Genomic DNA, 19,744 nt, shown 5'->3' with positions numbered 1-19,744 from the left:
TCTGTCAGGCAGGGCTCGGGCATTGGCACAGAAGTGTATCTGTAAAGAATGGATGCGGGAGATAAAGCAGCAGATTTTACAGGCTGACACAACCTAGCATCACCCTGTAGTTCACTCTAGTTCACTTCGGTAGACATAATACAATCCAGATTTAGGTGGCCCATTCTGGGAGAAAACCTGAATCCATCTTACCTTGGAAATTTTCTCTGTGAAAGGAATATCAGTACTCGTTTGTGAGTAGAAAGGCTAATTTAGGCTTGGAAAATCAGTTCTGTTTTTCACTGTGACATACAGAGACAGTCACAATTTTTACTGTTTTCTCCCATTGGACTCCTCTTTCTGTTGGGGACAAGAAACTATGAAATGTATAAAACCTGTAATACGAAAATACAATACTGGACAGACTTGAATTCCACCTCCAGTGTGGTAAGAGCTCATTCCTGTTGGAATTATGATCTGTCTAATAAACAGAAGCTTTTGGATGTCTTGTTACTTAAACTATTGTTTGTAAATGTCTGAACAGAGGAACCTCTCGGTATGTTTTTGCTGGTCCAGGGTTAGAATAGAAATGTTTGAGAATGCTACGGAGGCTGGCGTAGTAATCCTTGTAGCCAGTCATAGCAGAACACTTGGCGAATAGTCTTGTGATACTCAAATTATTATGCAAGATCAAGATCAGAATTGAGACTTGCAAACGTGATGCTAAACTCTCTGTTCTCTCAGTCCCAGATGCAAACCCAAGTACAACAAGTGGGGATCGTACCGACGCAGGCAATGGCAACTGGACCAACAGCGGATCCGGAGAAGCGCAAACTGATCCAGCAGCAGTTGGTTTTGCTGCTTCACGCTCACAAATGTCAGAGGCGCGAGCAAGCAAACGGAGAGGTGCGGGCCTGTGCTCTCCCGCACTGTCGAACCATGAAAAACGTCCTCAACCACATGACACACTGTCAAGCTGGGAAGGCCTGTCAAGGTGAGAGCACGGTGCTGAAGCTTCTCTTGCAAACGAGCTGTGTAAGGTTTCTTGCGTCTTTGTCAGCGGCGTTTCTCCTCTTGTCAAGAGGATCCCTCTACCTGGCACAAATGAGTGCCAAAACTGGTTCTTTAATTAAACAGCTGCTCCCTTTTTCATTACCCTTGCCGGGTTTCCATTTTGGAACTCTTCACAGTTGTCAGTTTAGAAAACAGAATGCAATATTTGCCCTTTAGAAGTAGGATAGTACCAATGTAGCCTTGCAAACATATTTTTCATCTCCTCTGTCATATAAAGAGGGTGAAATATACACTATGTCATTGCCTTAAATGAAGGAAACTAGTATTAAAATCTATTACGGCATTACTGATTCGTCCCAAAAAATTTTAGTTGCGTTTAGCAGTGTTTAGTTGTATGTACAGTATTGCTTGTAAAGGAGAAAGAATAGAGTTGCTCTAAAAAATGAGATTAGTTAATTCAAAACCAGTTAACCAAGGAGTGACTTTAATTCTACTGCTTTTCCTTGTTACAGTTGCTCATTGTGCATCTTCGAGACAAATCATCTCCCACTGGAAGAATTGTACTCGGCACGACTGTCCTGTGTGCCTTCCTTTGAAAAATGCCAGTGACAAAAGAAATCAACAACGTAAGTAGTTGGTTTACTGCTGTCACGAGGGAATTACACTGTTAAAATAAAGTAGATCAAATGTGCAGTGTAGGAATAAACTTTGACAGTGTCCCAACAAACTTAATAGCTGTTTAATAATCTTGTATAAGGATTAATAGACTAGTGAATTCTCTTTTCTAATCACTGAATGCAATTTATTACTTTAATACACAATAATTGAAAAGGGAAAGTCTCACATCAAGCACTCTCCTGTTTTTAAAGGGTGTGGCAACTTCTAACTGGTGTTTTATTGTGAGGCGGGTCAGTAGATTCCAATCTACTGATTATTATAATGCAATTTTGGATGTAGGTAGACTTTTGAGGAAGATAGAAGCTACAAAAAGGTCTGGTCTGGGTGTGTTGATCATTAAGTGTATTTAATGCTAGTATAGACTGGCTGAAGTTCTGCAAATCAGAGTGGTTTAGCCCATGCCTGGTTTTTATAATAGCTTAGCTGTTACTGATGCTCAGGGACAGTTAATTTCTAGTGCATTTCTTCCCTCTTGCTCTGAAACAGAAAATACGGAGCTTAAGTTGGTAGGTTTGCTTCTCATCAAATCCTTTGAAAAGATGCCAAGGTAGAACGGTTTACAGCATAGACACAGCAGTTCTAGAAGTCTAAGTAATGTTATGCCTAAGTATATTTAAATAAGGGTTAAGAAGTGGAAAATAGCTGGAGGACTTGCAAAGCTTGTACATTTGAATTGTGTTGGAAGCATTCTGCTAATTTCCATTTAGGCTGAGACTGCAGTGAGGAAAACTAATAAGCTTTGGAGGGTAGAGAAGAGCTCCCAGGTTAGGTGACATTAAGGTAGAGGAGAGAGTAGCTGGTAAGACTGTCCAAATTATCCATTGAGGATGCTCTTATAGTTTCAGGAGGGTGTGTTTTCCCTCCAAAACTGAAAAAATTGTAAATATAGAGCTACTCGCAGGTAAGGATTTTGTTCTCATTTTACCAAACTTCTCCTTGGTAAACAAGATACGTCTTGTGTGTTGAAAGTAGTAATTTGTTGCAAGTGATTAGTTATGTTTGGCCTTCAAAAAATGTGTTGAAAGCTTTGCCTTTTAATATGACATGGTCCATTTGTGCATTACATGCTTATTACATAGTTGTTATCAAAGTGCTAACAACATCTAGCACAACAGAACTGGTTTTTTCAATACAAGCTGCTGTAGAAAAATAGTTTGTGCAGTATTTGTTTTTACGTCATTCATACAGCTTGTCAAAAGAGAAGGCACTTGAACAGGAACAGTCCTTAAAAATAGTTTTATTATGGGATCACATAGGATGTTGTTTGAAGGCAACAGAATTATAATGGATAAGTGTAGAGTTTGGCTCTATTGGGGAGATAAATATGAACGCTCCTTCTGTTCAATTAATCAATAATCTAATGGTAGTAACCGTGAAAATTTGCAGTTTAGTATGCTGAGGTGCAAGGTTCTTTGTTCTGGATTATGTCTCTGACTCATACACGTAACACCTTGTGGTTTGTTTGAAGGTAAAAAGTGAACGCTAAAAATACTTGTTTAGATATATTAAAAAGAATACCTCCTTTTAGGCATTCAAAAACATTTGTGAAATGATTTACATTAATATGTGCATTAATACGTGCAAAACACTGTGCCTGACCAGGTGAAAGCTAGCCTAAGCTAGGTTAGTTTCAGACTTGACGAAAATGTTGGCTCCCTTAGGAGTACGTAATTATAACGTCTACTAAACTGGGGGAAAGAGGGAGTCTGCATATGGCAGAATATGGTGAGAACATTTAGAACGGGAAGAAGAAATGAGAAGTATAGTGACCCTCGTTCCTTTTGTCAGGCTGTGGTCCTTACAGAATGAATGACCGTTGCATGGTCATTCGTGACTTTGAGTCCTAGAATCTTCCGTTCTGCGCTCATGCCTGTTTTACCATTGCTGTTTCGTGTCCTGTTGTATCTGTGCTGGGCTTTCGAGGGGCTCCTTCGGAGTGTGCCGATCTTCTTTAGAAAGTTCTGCAGTTGAGCACTTGTGAAACATTGCGATACGGTGGCTTCCATCCTTCCCACGCGCAATGGCTCATGTGCTCTTTGTTGCTGTCTGTTCCTACTCCTTGGGGTATTACCTCTGTGTGCCACAAGAAGTTTTAGGCTATTACCATGGAGCTGTTTCTTTACAGGTATCTTACCCCATGTTTTAGTGGTTTGGGTTTTTTTTTTAAGTAATCCTGAACTATCTCTTTTATTAGAATTGTTGATAGTAACATGACTTGTTAACAGGATGTGTTGGGACAAGTTTGAAACTTTCTGTTCCCCATGGCTCTTTCTGTATTATACCGTGTTATACCTCTGGGAGGGTAGGGGGAAACTGCACACACACACAAAAAAAGTTATTTTGGACATGCTAAAATATTAAGCTTTTCTTTTTAATGGGCCGGTGACTCCTGTGTTTTGAAGTAACGACTTAAAATTTGGTATAAATGTTTTGGGGTTAAAGGGTTGTTTTTGTTAGGAAGTACTTCTCTGCTGAGCCCATCGCAATTTGGGTTATAAACTCTTACAAACAGCTGCTGATACATTTCCCAGCTATATAGCTCTATTGAACTGATTATTTTTCTGGCGATTTGCCTTGTCGTGAACATGCTTGAGCTTAATTCTTCTGTTCCTGGCCTGGGCAGGTGCATGTTGTGCCACGAAACAGCTACGGTTCCCCTTGCCACCCCACAGGTGGTGATAAGCGTGCTGTGCTCACCATTTCTTGTAACCTGGGCCATCCTCATACCGTGCTTGATGTGCTTCATTCTAGGATCAGGAGACTCTAGAAAATCTTTGGGATCCCTCTTCAGCTGAGTGAGGCTGGAAGGTGGAGTTGTGAACATGGAACTAGACTCCCCTTTATTTTTTTCTTGTAGGAAAATTGCAAATAAAATGCAGTGAGGAAAAAGCTGAACTGAGAAAGAGTAAATCTGAGACCACTAATCTTTGTCTAAAAATCTGATTTTAAAGAAGGCTGGGCCAGAAATTGAGGAGTGTGTGGGCTCGGGGATGAAGGGGATGGGATTCGACTAGGTTCTAGCTGGCTGAGGAAGTAGGTTACTGAGAGTGGGGAGAAAAATGAAAGAAGACCTGGATGGAGAGCATTTGGGACCTGACCCTTTGTAGAGAAGGAAGAAGTGCACTGGTGCACAGGGAAATGTGTTCGGAAGGAGTAGGCAGCAACTTCTTCACGAGAGCTGGTTTCCTGCAACAACCAGGAAACGAGGAAATCCAGTTTGCTCAGGTCTTGCTGCCAGTAACTGTCTGTAAAATCTACAAACAAAAAGTGTCTCTTGTTTTTTCAAGTGCTGGAAATCATACATTATGGTTACCTACCAGCTATCAGTTATTCCGCTGAGCCACGTGATAGGTGGTTGGCCCACGGATTAAGAAGTTCCGTTCATTGACTAATACGATGCTTTTAGTGAATGCTTTTAGTTTAATGCTTCACTTAAAAATTAAAATGGCGTTGGTGGTGAAGTTTAATACTGACACCTCCTACCTTTAAGTTGCTCTTAAGTTCTTTAGTTACCCCATGATTTGATTGGTGATACAGCCTTTAATTAAATGATTGTGTACGCCTACCTTTTCTATACCTGCCTGGTTCTGGGTGCAGGACAGGCTTGTGCTGAGGGGAGTCAAGGTTACCAGCAGAAGTTTTGCTCCAGCCACTTTGAGCTAGAAGGGATGTAATGAGCAGAGCGAGGAGCTGCAGGACAGAGCATTGGAACACCACTGAACGAGTCTCAATTCCACAATTTGGAAGCAAAATGAAGAATTTAAATCGGACTTCCCAAACATGGATTAACACATTGCTTTCACTGGGGCGGTCAGGTTAGAGAAGTGCTGGGCATTCGTACTTAAAATAGCATTAAGATGTCTGTGTTTAAAATAAATTCTAATTGGCTGGAGGGGCAGAGGGGTTCCCCTCTAGAAGACAAGAGTGCAGTTTCATTAAGGCGGCATTATCTACTTTGCACGCTGAAAGAAGAATCCTGTACATGAGGCAGTGTTTGATCATTTAGATTACATCCTAATGCATATGCCCAAGAGGGCCTAATTAGGACTGTTCAGGAAGTTCTGGGGCTGCTTAACTTCTGCTTGTTTGAACTTTCACTCTTAAGATATATAAACACATGTGACTTTGTAACAGTGGGACATACGGAGCTCAGTTGTCTTTAAAGCATTTAGAATCTAAACAGTCCTGTACAGAGTTGTCTTCACCCTTGTAGCTTCTGTCATGAGCTCGTCAATGTCTAAAGCATCAGTTAATAAAAAAAAAAAATCACAGTAGACATTGTTTCATATAGCACTGGTCTCATGTGATAACTCCTGTTTGTTTTGGTGCTGCATTTATTTTAATTGACTTGATGTCGTATGGTATATGCCACAGAAAAGACGGCATTTGCACTTCGTCTGTCCGCTATGGAAATTTAATACTCTCTTCCTCCATCTTCTTGCTTGACAAATTGAGATAATGTCACATTCATATAAAACCAATGAACAAACAGACAAACCCCTTCGAAATCAGATTCACGATGTTGTGAAAATACTCAACACAGTATGTTATTGATTGAGTTATAAAATACTGAAAAGCTGAGACCAAACAGCCAGAGCCCCTCATTTCCGTGTCGGAAGTGTACCGCTGGCTGTATGAACGTAGTCTGTCCTCTAATAAGAATACTTCAGTTTGACCATTTGGCTGTTTCCCAGCTGTAGTGGGTTTTGTGTACTTTAATAGGTATGCGCACACATGTGGAACTTCTTGGAGATCATTAGTCTTTTCCCACTGCAAGTCAAAATAGTGGTCTTGAGATGTTGTCCGCTTATGATAATGTTAGCAGTTTTATGAAGAAACAGGGTTTTTTTTCCTGTTTAGAACGGACTCGCTTTCCATCTTGTCATTTTTAAAGTGACATTCAGACTGCGAGCTCTGACAAATATCCAAATTGAGCTTTTATATGTAGCCTTTGGTCTGGGGCAGAAAAAGAGATCTGGCAAACTGATCTCGATGAAGTAGATTTCTCTAGAATTGGCTGGGTTGTGGTTCCTAAAGCTGCTCTAACACGAGAGCTGAACTTACGCTTCATAGTAACTGATACTGCTGCCAAAGCTCAGCCCAAAACCATGGGTGAGAGGTGGTTGACTTCTCCAAGCTCTGCCTTAGCTTCAATGTGAGCTTCAAGCCAAGCTCGTAGGCCTCAGAAGATCAGTGCCAGCTTTTTTTCCCCAGAAGCACACGAGGAAAGGTAAAACACTTAGCTACCCACAGTGGGATGGCCTTTTTCCTGTTCCCGCCCTTCAGCATCACCTGTGGTCAGTCTGCCATCTCCAGGGTCGCTCTCCCGTCTCCACCTCTGACGTACAGCCCATACTGAAAGTGTGGGGTTCCTTTGTTGTAACTTTTCTGGAGAAATACCATCCTCTTTCTCTAACAAGCTGGAAGTTTTATTACCTACTGAGTCGATCCTTTGCTGTCACAACAGTCTCGGAAGCCTTTTGAATTCCAGGGTGCCATAAGTTTTGTGCTGTTGAACCTTTCTAGAGACTTGCCATTTTTTGGCTTGCGCTAGTGTAAAGGCCTCCTTCTCTTACCTTGTGTGATTCAAGTCGAACAAGAAATTCACACAGTTGCTCTTTAATATGTTTTGGGGTTTTTTTTTCCTCTTAAATGAAACTGATAGGATCTCAGTCAGCTTCTGTCTGTTTTTAAACTTGCCTGGAAATGATCAGTGAGTTCAAAAGTTACTACATCCACAGAGTGTAGGCACCTGTAAGCCTGATTCCCGTGGTAAACCCGGTGTTGAAAATACTGTGGATTGTCCTCGGGGGGAAAAAAGGGTGTTTTCTGTGGGGCTGCCTCTCAGTAAAACAACTATTATTTCAGTAAAACAACTATTTTTTTCCTGTATTAAAAGCTATTGTTGCTGCTATGTTTAGCCCAGAAATTTCTAATGCACATTACATAAGTAATCACTTGAGGGGAAAAATGTGAAGTATGTATTAGTATTACTTCTACCAGAGTCCTGGTTATCTAAATGCAGTGTCTCCGTAGTGAAGGGTATACTCCATGTGTCATTCACAATGGGACGTGTTATTACTTAGAATGGCAGCTAAAACAAGGACAGGAAAGCAGATTTTTATTCACTTCTGCGTTTAGTAAAACCTACTTTTCCCTGGTGTTTCAATTTCCTGTCTACAATGGAAATTTCCGTATATCTGTGCAGTCAGAGAGGTTGGTTGGTTGTGGTGGTCATGTAGGTTAATTAATACCTGAATATTATTATCTAAATTGTTTACCAAAACCTGTGGCAGGCTCATCCCCTTTCTGACCCTTCAAATTATTTTAGATTTTGTCAGTACAATCTGAAACCCATCAGGGCTTTTCATATCTCTGAATAACTTGGGTTTTAGGGTAATTTGGCCTTCAGAGGATTCATCTAGTGACTGCTCGGAATGAAAATTTCTACCATCAGATCTTCACTATTACCTTTGTGTCCAAGGACACAGTTTTTCTGCTGAACTCAGGATGTCTGTTCTGGAGCCAAATATTTTGACCTAAAATGGGATTGATGGGAAAGAGGGAAGTAGAGGAATTAATACTTTTTTTTCCCCCCCTTAGTCTACTGTCCCAAGCATGAAAATCCTATTTAGCCTTATATTGGAGCTTATACTTTATGTATATTACAGTAATGATGGGCTTATCTGCCTGAAATTTACAGCACTTCTCTTTAGACTGCATGTATTAATTGCTAGGGTGGTTTCTGTCCTCTAGAATCAAAGGCTGAGTTTCCCCACTTGGCATCTCGGGTACCCGTCATTCTGTCCTTTGGCAGAAAAATATATACCATATAACTATATGCATGTTCTGTTGATTCTTGGCATGATTTGTTTTCTCGTGTGTCCTCATTGATTTTCAATTTTCTTTTATCCTTTCTTTTTTATAGCCCTTCTAGGGTCTCCAGCTGGTGGAATCCAAAATTCCATCGGTTCTGTTGGCACAGGCCAGCAGAATACTCCATCGCTAAGTAATCCTAATCCGATTGACCCCAGCTCCATGCAACGAGCCTATGCTGCTCTTGGACTGCCATATGGCAACCAGCCTCAAACACAGTTGCAGCCCCAGGTACAAGGCCAGCAGCCGGCACAGCCTCAGGCTCACCAGCAAATGAGGACCATTAATGCATTGGGTAGGTGAAAAAAAATACCAAGAAACTAAGGTGTTAGTATAAACTGAACTGTTAAATTTTTAGGATAGTCTAGTGTTTTGCTTGACCAGAGTAGTGGCTTTCTGTTCCTGTTGATTAATAACTTAAAATTGTACTGCTTATAAACACTGCCATTCATTTACATTTGACTTGTAGAAAGCTTTGAATATATTGCTTCTGCCAAATAGCAGTAGTTTTCGTTTCTTTTAAAATATAGTCCGTATGTTGTTGCTGTCTGAGGTGATCAGACAGAATTGCTGAAGGGTTTTGGTTTAAGTATTTCACCTCTTTGAGCAGACAGTTCTGTCTCAAATACTCATTTATTTCTGGAACTTAATTGTTAGTATTATCATCTTTTTAGCTTAGTGAACTAATCTTAAGAGTTCTTGAATTTTAAGTTTTAATAGACTAGTTTTTGTAGAAGAAAAATGTTCAGACTGAGAGTAACTTGATTCCATAAGTGGCGTTGTATATGTACCACAGCAGATACTACCATAGAAGTACTTATCTGTTACGCTGTTTCTTTCATGAACCAGTTGGGTCAGTGTAGTTTTGCCGTGTTATTGTCAAAATTGTGAACTGGGTACCAATGATGTTTAATTTTGTCCCAAAGGAGCCAACCAGATGAACCTTCCCGCAGGAGGAATAACAACAGACCAGCAAGCTAGTCTAATTTCTGAAACTGCTCTTCCAACATCCCTTGGGACAAATAAGTAATGCACGCATTTTCATTCTTGCTCAATTAAACATTTATTTACATGCTTATGAATGTAAATAAAGAGCATGCTTTAAAAACTAATTGTATTGGCATGGAAATAATCAAGTCACATCTATAGCTACGGTCTGTCCTATTTCAATGCGATATCTACCACTTTGCTCCCCCAGAGAGCCCCAGAATATTCAGTAGTTTTAAATGAATTCCCAAAGGAAGAATGTTTTGTATTTTTAAGTTGTGATTCTTTGTCGTTTATACCGTGTCTTGCAAACTCCTGAGCTTTTCTGCTGTAGGTGTTGCAGTTTGCTGATACCAAAATTTCACTTAGAGAATGTTTGATGCAGTAGAACCACCAAATCATAGAGTAGTATGGGTTGGAGGGGACCTTTAAAGGCCATCTAGTCCAACCGCCTGCAACCAGCAGGGACATCTTCCACTAGACCAGGTTGCTCAGAGCCCCATCCAACCTGACCGTGAATGTTTCCAGGAATGGGGCATCTACCACCTCTCTGGGCAACCTGGGCCACTGTTTCACCACCCTCACTGTAAAGAATTTCTTCCTTGTATCTAGCCTGAGTCTACTCTCCTTTAGTTTAAAACCGTTACCCCTTGTCCTGGCGCAACACGCCCTGCTAAAAAGTTTGTCCCCATCTTTTTTTATAGGCCCCCTTTAAGGCCACAGTAAGGCCTCCCCAGAGCCTTGTCTTCTCCAGGCTGAACACCCCCAACTCTCTCAGCCTGTCCTCATAGGAGAGGTGCTCCAGCCCTCTGATCATTTTTGTGGCCCTCCTCTGGACCCATTCCGACAGGTCCACGTCTCTCCTGTGCTGAGGGCCCCAGAGCTGGATGCAGTACTGCAGGGGGCATCTCACCAGAGTAGAGTAGAGGTGCAGAATCATGTCCCTTGACTTGCTGGCCATGCTGCTTTGGATGCAGCCCAGGATATGCTTGGCCTTCTGGGCTGCAAGAGCACATTGTTGGCTCATGTCCAGCTTTTCACCCACCAGTGCCCCTGAGGCCTTCTTGGCAGGGCTGCTCTCCATCCCTTCATCCCCAGCCTGTATTGATACCGAGAGTTGCCCCGACCCAGGTGCAGGACCCTGTGCTGGGCCTCATTGAACCTCATGAGGTTCACACAGGCCCACTTCTCAAGCTTGTCCAGGTGCCTCTGGATGGCATACCATCCCTCAGGTGTGTCAGCTGCACCACTCAGCTTGGTGTTGTCCGCAGTCTTGCTGGGGGTGCACTCAATCCCACTGTCTATGTCACTGATGAAGATATTAAACAGTACTAGCCCAATACGGACCCCTGAGGGACACCACTTGTCACCGATGTCCATCTGGACGTTGAGCTGTTGACCACTACCCTCTGGATGTAATCATCCAACCAATTCCTCATCCACCAAACTGTCCACTCATCAAATCCGTATCTCTCCAATTTACAGAGAAGGATGTTGTGGGGGACCATGTCAAAGGCCTTACAGAAGTCTGGGTAGATGACATCTGTAGCTCTTTCCTTATCCACTGATGTAGTCACTCCATCGTAGAAGGCCACTAGGTCAGGCAAGCAGGACTTTCCCTTGGTGAAGCCACGCTGGCTGTCTCAAATCACCTCCCTAGTGAGAGCTGGAGAGCTTCTAGCTCCCCAGTAGCTAGAAGCGTTGAAAGGAATTCCTTAAAAATTACTTCAAGCATCAAACATATGACAAAACTCTACATTCTGTACTGTAGCAGTCCCTTTTCTTTTTATTTTAGCCCGCTAATGAATGATGGCACAAATTCTGGCAATGTTGGAAACCTCAGCTCAATGCCAACAGCTGCACCTCCTTCTAGTACCGGGGTAAGGAAAGCATGGCATGAACATGTCACTCAGGACCTGCGCAATCATTTAGTGCATAAACTGTAAGTATTCACCAAGACTGCCTGTTTTTCCTGAATGTTTTTAAAGAATTGCAATACTGTGGTTCTACTACTAAGCTGAGAAGTTGTTGAGGAGAAAGTTACTGGTAGTGGGTCTGTGACACTGCGCCACGGAGTATGAGCTGTTACCTTTAACCTTCCTCTTCAGTCGGTTCTTCATGCTCATTAAGGAATGGGCATGAAATAAGTTTATATTGCTGGTAAATTTGCTCTGCTGTAGTAAACAAGTATTTAGATTGTCAAACCTCACATTTTTTGTCATTGAATTTGCTTTAATCTTGTAGGGAGTAGTGCAATGTAGATACTTTTTTAAAAAACTAATTTGGCGTGCTTTTACATCTGTGATACATGAAGGAATGTCCAGGTTGAATATTCTAAAGCTGTACGCAATTATAATTTTGTTCTCTGAAGAATTTTTCTTTTATTCTTTCTCCTTTCTTGTAGTGTCCAAGCCATCTTCCCCACTCCTGATCCGGCAGCACTGAAGGATCGCCGAATGGAGAACTTGGTGGCTTACGCCAGGAAAGTGGAAGGAGATATGTATGAATCTGCTAACAGTAGGGTACGTTGCTTCAGTCCGGATATTCCATATATGTTCAGGAACAGCACTATAACAAATCTTACAAGCGTAATGAAAACCACAGAGAATCATTATTTCATCTTTTGATGAGGAAAGCTGTGCTTGCTGTCTGTGACAGTGTTTGTGTAGTCCCAAGCCATCTGATTAATGTCACTCCAAGCTAATTCACCTCCCTCAGCTCCATGAAACCTAGACAACATCGTGCCAGCCTATTCGCATTCTTCCTGAAGGTGTGGTTGACGTGCGTGAAGATTGGAGCACAGCTTGCAGTTCTTGAGGTTTCCTGTGGTGACTCTCCTTTTTGGAAGTCGGTGTAAATAGTAGTTTTCAGACTTTCTTAATGCCTCTTTACCGTCGGAGGTTTTCTCTAGGACTCAGTCCTGTTACACTGCTTACCTTTTTTACCTGCGCTGTTGGAACTCTTTCTCCTCTACTCGGCAGCACCGAGAGTGATTTGGCTGAGAGACATAGCTGTTTCACATCCCAACAGACAGTTTGCCTGCGTTTGTCCTTGTGCACGGGAAACAAGACAGAATTCCTGTTCTTGTTCATGATTTTTGCTCTGTCTGCAAAGAGGAGTCAGTTCACATCTCTGTTGCTCAGAGGGAGAAAACCCCTGTTGATTGACGTGCTGAGGATACGTTAGTAGCGCCAGTGGTAATAGCTGATGAGATCGTACCTCATCAGAATCTTGAGGTCCTTTCTTAAATAAGGTAAGAGTATCTAGAGAGACTAGTTAGTGGCATTTAAGGTGTTAATCATCCAGTAAGACAGTGACACTAAGTCTGCCCCTCTCAGGCAACCTCCCAGAGCTGAAGTTGTACAAGTTTTATTTCCTAGAGGTAGATAGGCAGCGGCCATAGCTGTAATGCTGCTGCTGTGTCAGCATTGGTCAGTGACTATCATATTCTCCTTGTGGCTACCGGGAGGTTGTTTAGCAAGGAGGACTAGTGTGTGGTCACCCTTGATCACCCTTGCGGCTTTAGATAACAACTTTATAGAGAATGAGGATTTCATAGACACACATAGACATCTAAATACCTTCTTAGTAAGGATAGGCATAGTAGAATTCTGGATATAAAATTAAATGTCTTCTGACCTCTATGCCAGATAAATACCCAGAAGAATCTTCTCTTCACCCTTTAAAACAGCTGTTAGAGCTTCATTGCCAGAAGTCTCTTTTATAGGAATTCATCTAACGTATTTGGCTCCAAGCCGCAAACTTGGAAGAAGGGAGTAGTTTCGGATGTATTAACAATGCCATGTGGAATTGCATCCTTCTTTTTGAGGAGCACCCGTTCTATTTTGCATTGAAAACCAGATTAGTATGAGGCATCATTGTAAGCAGTTTGACACTTTTAGTAGTATGCGCTCCTTGTGAACACGTCCCTTTTCAGGAATTTTTGCAGTGTGAAAGTAGCACAATATTAAATTTACAAGTAGGAAGTCATAGGTGAAGAGTCTGGAGCAGGAGGGGGGAAGGGGCTGTAGCACTTTTAAATTGGATGGTAGAAGGTGTCTGCACTGATGGATTTTTAAAATGTTTGGAGGAGGGAAGTGACCTAAAAACAACTCTTTATATTGCAACACTGGACTTTCTCAACAAGACTGGTGAGGAATACCTATTTCATATTAGTTTTCTGAAATGAACTCAATCTTACTGTAATAACAAATTCTAGTTTTGATGAAAAATGGATGAAGACAAGATTGTGGGACAAGCATCACTCAACCTTTGCTCCATGTAACGCTGGGTTTTAAGAGCATAGGTGACCTCACAAAAGAAATGTAGTCTTGAGGGTTTGTGGGGGCTTTTTGCCTTTAACAGGTGCGTAATCTCATGCACTTGGCAGATGTGTGTCCAGACAAGCAAAATTGTCTACCTCGCTGTGCACTGTGACTGTCTTATTTGATCTGTTGTCAATGTGGATTGAGTAAAATGGATTTTTCATCTTGTACAGATGTAGTGTTTAGTTGTCTGTGCCCGTGGACTATTTTTCACTGATTTCTTCCATTCCTTTGGGATTTTGTCTGTTTTTGTTTATTCCCTGCAATGACTGTCGGTAGTCAGACTCTTTAGGAAAAGAGTGATTCCTTGCTTTATGTAAAAATTGATCTGTCCTCAACATCTGTCCCCTGAAGTGTATTCAGCGTAACTGTGTTGCTGGGAACATCTTTTTCTTTTGTCTGTGGATTAGTGGGAAGTTTATTATGAAAATAACATTTAAAAGTCATGAACACTTAGAAACTAAATCACAGCTTCCTGATTTTTGTTGAAGCAACAGAGAACCTACAGTCTTCTCCTTTGTCTACCAATCTACTCAGAGTAGATATGAAGGATAGCCATAAAGCCACGTCTCCTGTGTTTTCTGGAAGCTTTGTTTTTCCTTTTCTGCACTAAAGCAGTGATGAGACTGTCTCAATTTAACAGAATTATGAAAATAAATACTTCTTTTTCAAATAGGCGGGTGTATACATTTAAAAAAAACCCACCCAAACCAAAACAAGTCACGGTATTCTTGTAGACTACGTGAGTTCTGCTGCTGCTTCCTTATACTTGACGTTGAGTACTATTTTCTTTTTCTCTTCTAGGATGAATACTATCATTTATTAGCAGAGAAAATCTATAAGATCCAAAAGGAGCTAGAAGAGAAACGGAGGTCTCGTCTCCATAAACAAGGGATGTTGGGGAACCAGCCAGCCTTACAGACCCCAGGACCTCAGCCCCCTGGTATCCCACAGGTGGCTGCTGCCATGGGCCAGGCACAGCCCGTGAGGCCGCCCAGTAAGTACTTCTCCTGAGGTACTTGTGCGCTTCAGCTGTCGCTCTGCCCTGTCTGTGCCCTTGGGCTCTCGTGCCAACCTCATTCATATTTAAAACTGGTTTTTGCTGACCGTTCTTCTGTTGTGTTGCAGATGGGCCTATGTCCATGCCAACTGTGCCTATAAGTCGTATGCAGGTTTCTCAAGGTATCTATGTTTTCCTCTAATTGCAATTTGTGGGTTCAAAACAATTGTTAGGGGGAAAAGCTGATCTTCTGTTTTTCTTTTGGAGTTGGGGTGGGGGAAACTACTGGGTCTCCCTTTTTTCAGCATCGTTCTTTGTTGTTGCTCTGTGGCAGGAACTATCTCGGTGCAGTCTTGTCTTAAGGACTGACAATATGTACCCAGTACTTCGCTAGCGATTGGGAAGTAATCCAGTCCTTTCAAAAAGAGGCGAGCGCAAGCAAGAATACTGTGGATAATCTCATTTGAAACACTGTAGTGGCAGGGGGGAGGATGTTGGCACGTTTTCGCCAGTTAATGAGCCAAAAATACACCTGTAGCTGGAAACTTAGCACATTAATCCTAGAATCTGTATAACTAATGATAACCTTTCTTGGTTTCTTATGCAAAATGCACCCAAAAAAGCCTTGGAGCTTGTTTGTAGTGCTGATGGCTTGCTGTCCCTGATGTAGGTTGCTGTGGGCTCATGGGTGTTGTTTTTTCCAAAAAATAAAAACCCGTGACTTTTAGGGTACTTCAGCTTCTTCCAAAAAGTTTCCCCAATTATTTTATTTCTTGGTTCAGAGTTAGTAGTAAGTTGAAACTTGTGTTGAGATGTCCTTGAGATGTTAAATCCTTTTAAAATTCATTTCAATAGGAGAAAAAGTTGATAGCAAGTATAGCCATAATTATTTATTTACACCTTTATTCCTGTTAGACAAGTTTGGGGGTTTTGGAGGGGTTAAATGTTTTGTACAAAAACTACAGCATCTGTTTAAGCATATTGCTAGCTTTTGTCCTAATTCGAGGCTAGGTATTGCCTTCATATATACAGTATGTATTTTTATCACATTTATTCCAGCCATTTCAGTGGGGCCTGAATAAGACATTGCTGTTTCTTAAAATTAGGCGTTTGCTTTGAAACCATCCCAAGGTATTACATACAAATAGCATCCTGTCTTTGAAGGTCATCCACACTCTTCATCTTTAGCATTTATTTTTTTCTTTTTTAGACACCAAAAGCTATATTTCACCCAAACCGGTGTCCCTCTAAAAACTTGCATCCTGATTTGTCTCATAAGCCAAGTAATTTGAACAAAGTTAAAAGAAAAAGATGAGGCGTAGGGCAGTCAAACTTTAGTCGTAATAAATGTTAATTTTATAGTAGAGTATACATACATAAGTTCTGATGACTTGTTCCTAATGAGTTGTTTTGGGGGTGCATTTGCAGGAATGAATCAGTTTAACCCCATGTCCATAGGGAATGTACAGATGCCACAAGCACCCATGGGACCCCGTGCAGCTTCTCCAATGAACCATCCTGTACAGATGAACAACATGGGCGCTGTTCCTGCGGTTCGTACTTCTTGTTACCAAGTTCTTCTCAAAATTGGTTGGTTACATGTAGCGGCGTTAACGCTGTTCTGAAAAGGCCACGTCATAGAGTAATACTGTAAATTGTAGGATAATTTCATGGAAACATACCGAGCCTGTCAGGCTTTTATTGAGACATTTGTTTTCAATATTTATGGGGGTTTTAATTAAAAAAAAAAACCAAACAAAACCAAAAACAAACAAAAACCCACAACAGCTTTAGAGAGGTAGATGCCAGAGATGCAATAATCTGCAACGGTCTGTGGAAGGAGGATAGTTCTTTCAGAAACTGTGTCTGCAGTATGTATACCTCCTTCATTCCTCCATGAAAACATGTTTTTATTCTTTAGAAAAACAAAAATATTTTCAGTTTCACTGGATTATCTCCATTAGCTCAGAGAACAAAATGGAGCTTTAACACTCTTAGAGTTTTGAATATTCCCTGTCTAAAAATAACTTCCTCATGAATACTGTGGAACAAACGCTAAACTCATATGCATATGCCCACTTCCATTTGGTTTACTGAAGCCAGTTTTCCTTTTATATTTTCTGTCCTATCTTTTGGCCAATTACATTGAGGGCGTTTTCCTTTGTCTTGCTGCACAATGCTAAATGGCAGTATGTTTAATTTGGGTGTTAATTTTTAGATGGCAATGTCTCCCTCCCGAATGCCTCAGCCGCAGAACATGATGGGAGCTCATTCCAACAACATGATGGGTCAGGCTCCTACCCAGAACCAGTTCCTGCCCCAGAATCAGTTTCCAGCATCCACTGGGGCTATGAATGTGAACAATGTGGGCATGGGTCAATCGACAGCCCAGGCGGGGGTGGCACAGGTAAGATCTATTTTCCAATGCTTGAGTTATTTACTCTTAATTATTTTGTTCTAATTTATTTATGTTTTGTTCGTTTATATATCCATTGCTGATTGTAGTCACCTCTGACTTCGGGGGATCCTGGGTTACATCTGCCTTCTTCATAAGCTCTTCTATAACCTAGCTACATATGCTAACTGGGGGGCAATGCCCTGTAACTCCTGACTTAAGATCTAAAATAAAAATGCATGCTGATAAGATTTTTAGGGGGAGTTTCAGAAGTTAGTTTATGGGACGTTTATGAGCGTATGCTTTTGACTTTGTGTGGAACTTAGTAGCTAACTTTAAGTCAAGAATTACAATAAAGTGGCTGGGAAAGACCTTTTAAAGTTTGTTTTAACTTCTCTACTGAAAAGGAAATTGGTTTCTTTCTGTAATATTTTTTTGTTACTGTAGTGGTCAGTGAAGTAGCAGCTGTGCTTATGAAGTATATGCTTTTCCACAGGGAGAGGCTTGTTTTTTAACTCGGAGTCCAAGTAATTTGGGTTAGCTGAGACCTCCAGAGTTCTCTAGTCCATCCTCAAATGAGAGATAACTTAGATCAGGTTACGAAGGGCTCCGAGTCAAGTTTGGAATATGTTCAGGATGGAGCTCTACAATTTTTTGGGCCCTGGCTTAGTTGTTGCACCACCTTTGTGGTGAACATTTTTTGCCTAACGCACTTAGTTCAATAAAACTGTCTGTGTGCAGGCAATATAGAAGCATGTTTTAAATTTGAAACCTCATCTGTAGGAAACTATTAATTGATTTAGATTTCGAAGAGTAAGAGGTGCATCTGAGGATAGAGTATTCTTTTTTATCACTAGTTATCTGATGCAATCTTTAGTGAAATGTATAGTTTAAAAGTCTGTGCACATCCAGAATACTTTATTGTTGCTGCTCTGAAAAACAAACCCACAATTTTCTTAAGCATCTGGAGTAGTCTAATTAGAATTAAAAAAAAAAAAAAAAGAAAGAAAACTAGAAACCCCTCTTAAGTCTTGCACTGTACAGTGGGGCAGGTATTAAATATGTTGAACTCTCTTCAAAAGCAGGACTGCTTTGAAGTCCAGACCTAAAATGTATATTTGCTCGAAACCATTTTGTATGCAAAGTCTGACCTTTGCCCAGCTAATGGCATGATTTAGAGATTGTCTGCCTGTGGGTTTCTGTGTTACTCGGAGATCGTGAGTATTCCCTCTCTGTGCCAGTAGAATTAATGTAAAAAGATGTGCATGGCACATCTGGGTCTAGGAGCAAGGTCTTTGACTCAGAGCTGATGAAAGCAATGAAAGAAATCAGAGCATAGTCATTTGCAATAGCAATATTTGTTTATAGTTGATCTGGTGTTTAGACTTACAGTATTCTGTTAGAGGAGACTTCAGTGCTGTGATTTAAAGGCTAAGTGTGATTCCCAGTGTTTTGGGAGTCACATGTCTGTAAGACAGTCTCTCTCTTTAGCAGGGGCAGGTTCCCACTGTCGCTCTTCCCAACTCCATGAACATGCTAGGACCGCAGAGTGGGCAGTTGCCGTGCCCACCAGTGACCCAGCCACCTCTACATCAGACTACACCCCCTGTGTCCACTGCTGCTGGGATGCCACCTATTCAGCACCAAACGCCAACTGGAATGACTCCTCCTCAGCCAGCAGCACCCACTCAGCCATCGACACCGGTCTCATCTTCAGGACAAACACCGACACCGACACCGGGTTCTGTTCCAAACGCCACACAGACACAAAGCACACCTACGGGGCAGACTGCGGCACAGGCTCAAGTCACACCGCAACCTCAGACCCCAGTTCAACCCCAGTCTGTGCCAACCCCACAGCCGTCTCAGCAGCAGCCAACATCTGTGCAGGCACAGCCACCTGGCACTCCAGTAAGTACCAGCTAGTTGCATTTGTCATGTGTCATGGCATTCCACAAGAGTTCTCCCTGTGTATCGCACCATGTCGTGAACGTATAGAGCCCATAGTTGTCAATAGTAGCTTCTACTTTAGACCAAAGGCTTTGTTATAGAGATGTGTAAAAACGTGTGTGTATGTGTGTGTGTGTTCAGATGTTCTCAGCATCGTTTGAAGAAGGGGGGCGTATTGAATGACTTTGAACTACTCGAAGTAAAAATGGCAGCAGTGTGCAGAAAGATGAGGCATTACAGGCCTAATGCTGTATTTGGCCTTAATCAGAATCGGTCTTTTTGGATCGTGAATCTTGCGTAAATTTTTTCTTTTAAGCTTTAGACAGGATGAATGCACATGTTAAGGAATGTACAGTGTTTTATTGGGCAGGTGTTTTCTCTGTAAAGAAAGCCTCTTTGGGGCAGAATTCTTCCTTGGCTTCTCCTCTGTAAAGCAGAGTTATTAAATGTGTTATATAGAAACTTGGCTACAGTGAGCTCCTGTATCCATGTTCTGCACTGTTTTAGAATATCATCTCATGTCTCTTTTGTGCTGTTCAT

The 19,744-nt window shown here is 41.5% G+C and overlaps 1 protein-coding gene across 1 annotated transcript in view; it reads left to right on the top strand.

Annotated features, from left to right (window-relative positions):
* CREBBP (CREB binding protein) overlaps positions 1-19,744 on the top strand; it is an 82,831-nt gene that overhangs the window by 31,322 nt on the left and 31,765 nt on the right. Inside the window, 11 exon segments of the mRNA XM_009881942.1 lie at positions 724-973; positions 1,506-1,619; positions 8,600-8,842; positions 9,474-9,573; positions 11,330-11,476; positions 11,939-12,056; positions 14,664-14,856; positions 14,988-15,041; positions 16,288-16,412; positions 17,078-17,266; positions 18,746-19,165. Of these exon segments, the coding sequence (XP_009880244.1) occupies positions 724-973; positions 1,506-1,619; positions 8,600-8,842; positions 9,474-9,573; positions 11,330-11,476; positions 11,939-12,056; positions 14,664-14,856; positions 14,988-15,041; positions 16,288-16,412; positions 17,078-17,266; positions 18,746-19,165 (1,953 nt within the window).

This window comes from Charadrius vociferus, unplaced genomic scaffold (assembly GCF_000708025.1).
Source record: "Charadrius vociferus isolate BGI_N301 unplaced genomic scaffold, ASM70802v2 scaffold593, whole genome shotgun sequence".
In the NCBI taxonomy this organism is placed as follows: Eukaryota; Metazoa; Chordata; class Aves; order Charadriiformes; family Charadriidae; genus Charadrius; species Charadrius vociferus.
Note: the sequence above shows the minus strand (reverse complement) of the source record. Positions and strands in the feature narration are given on the sequence as shown.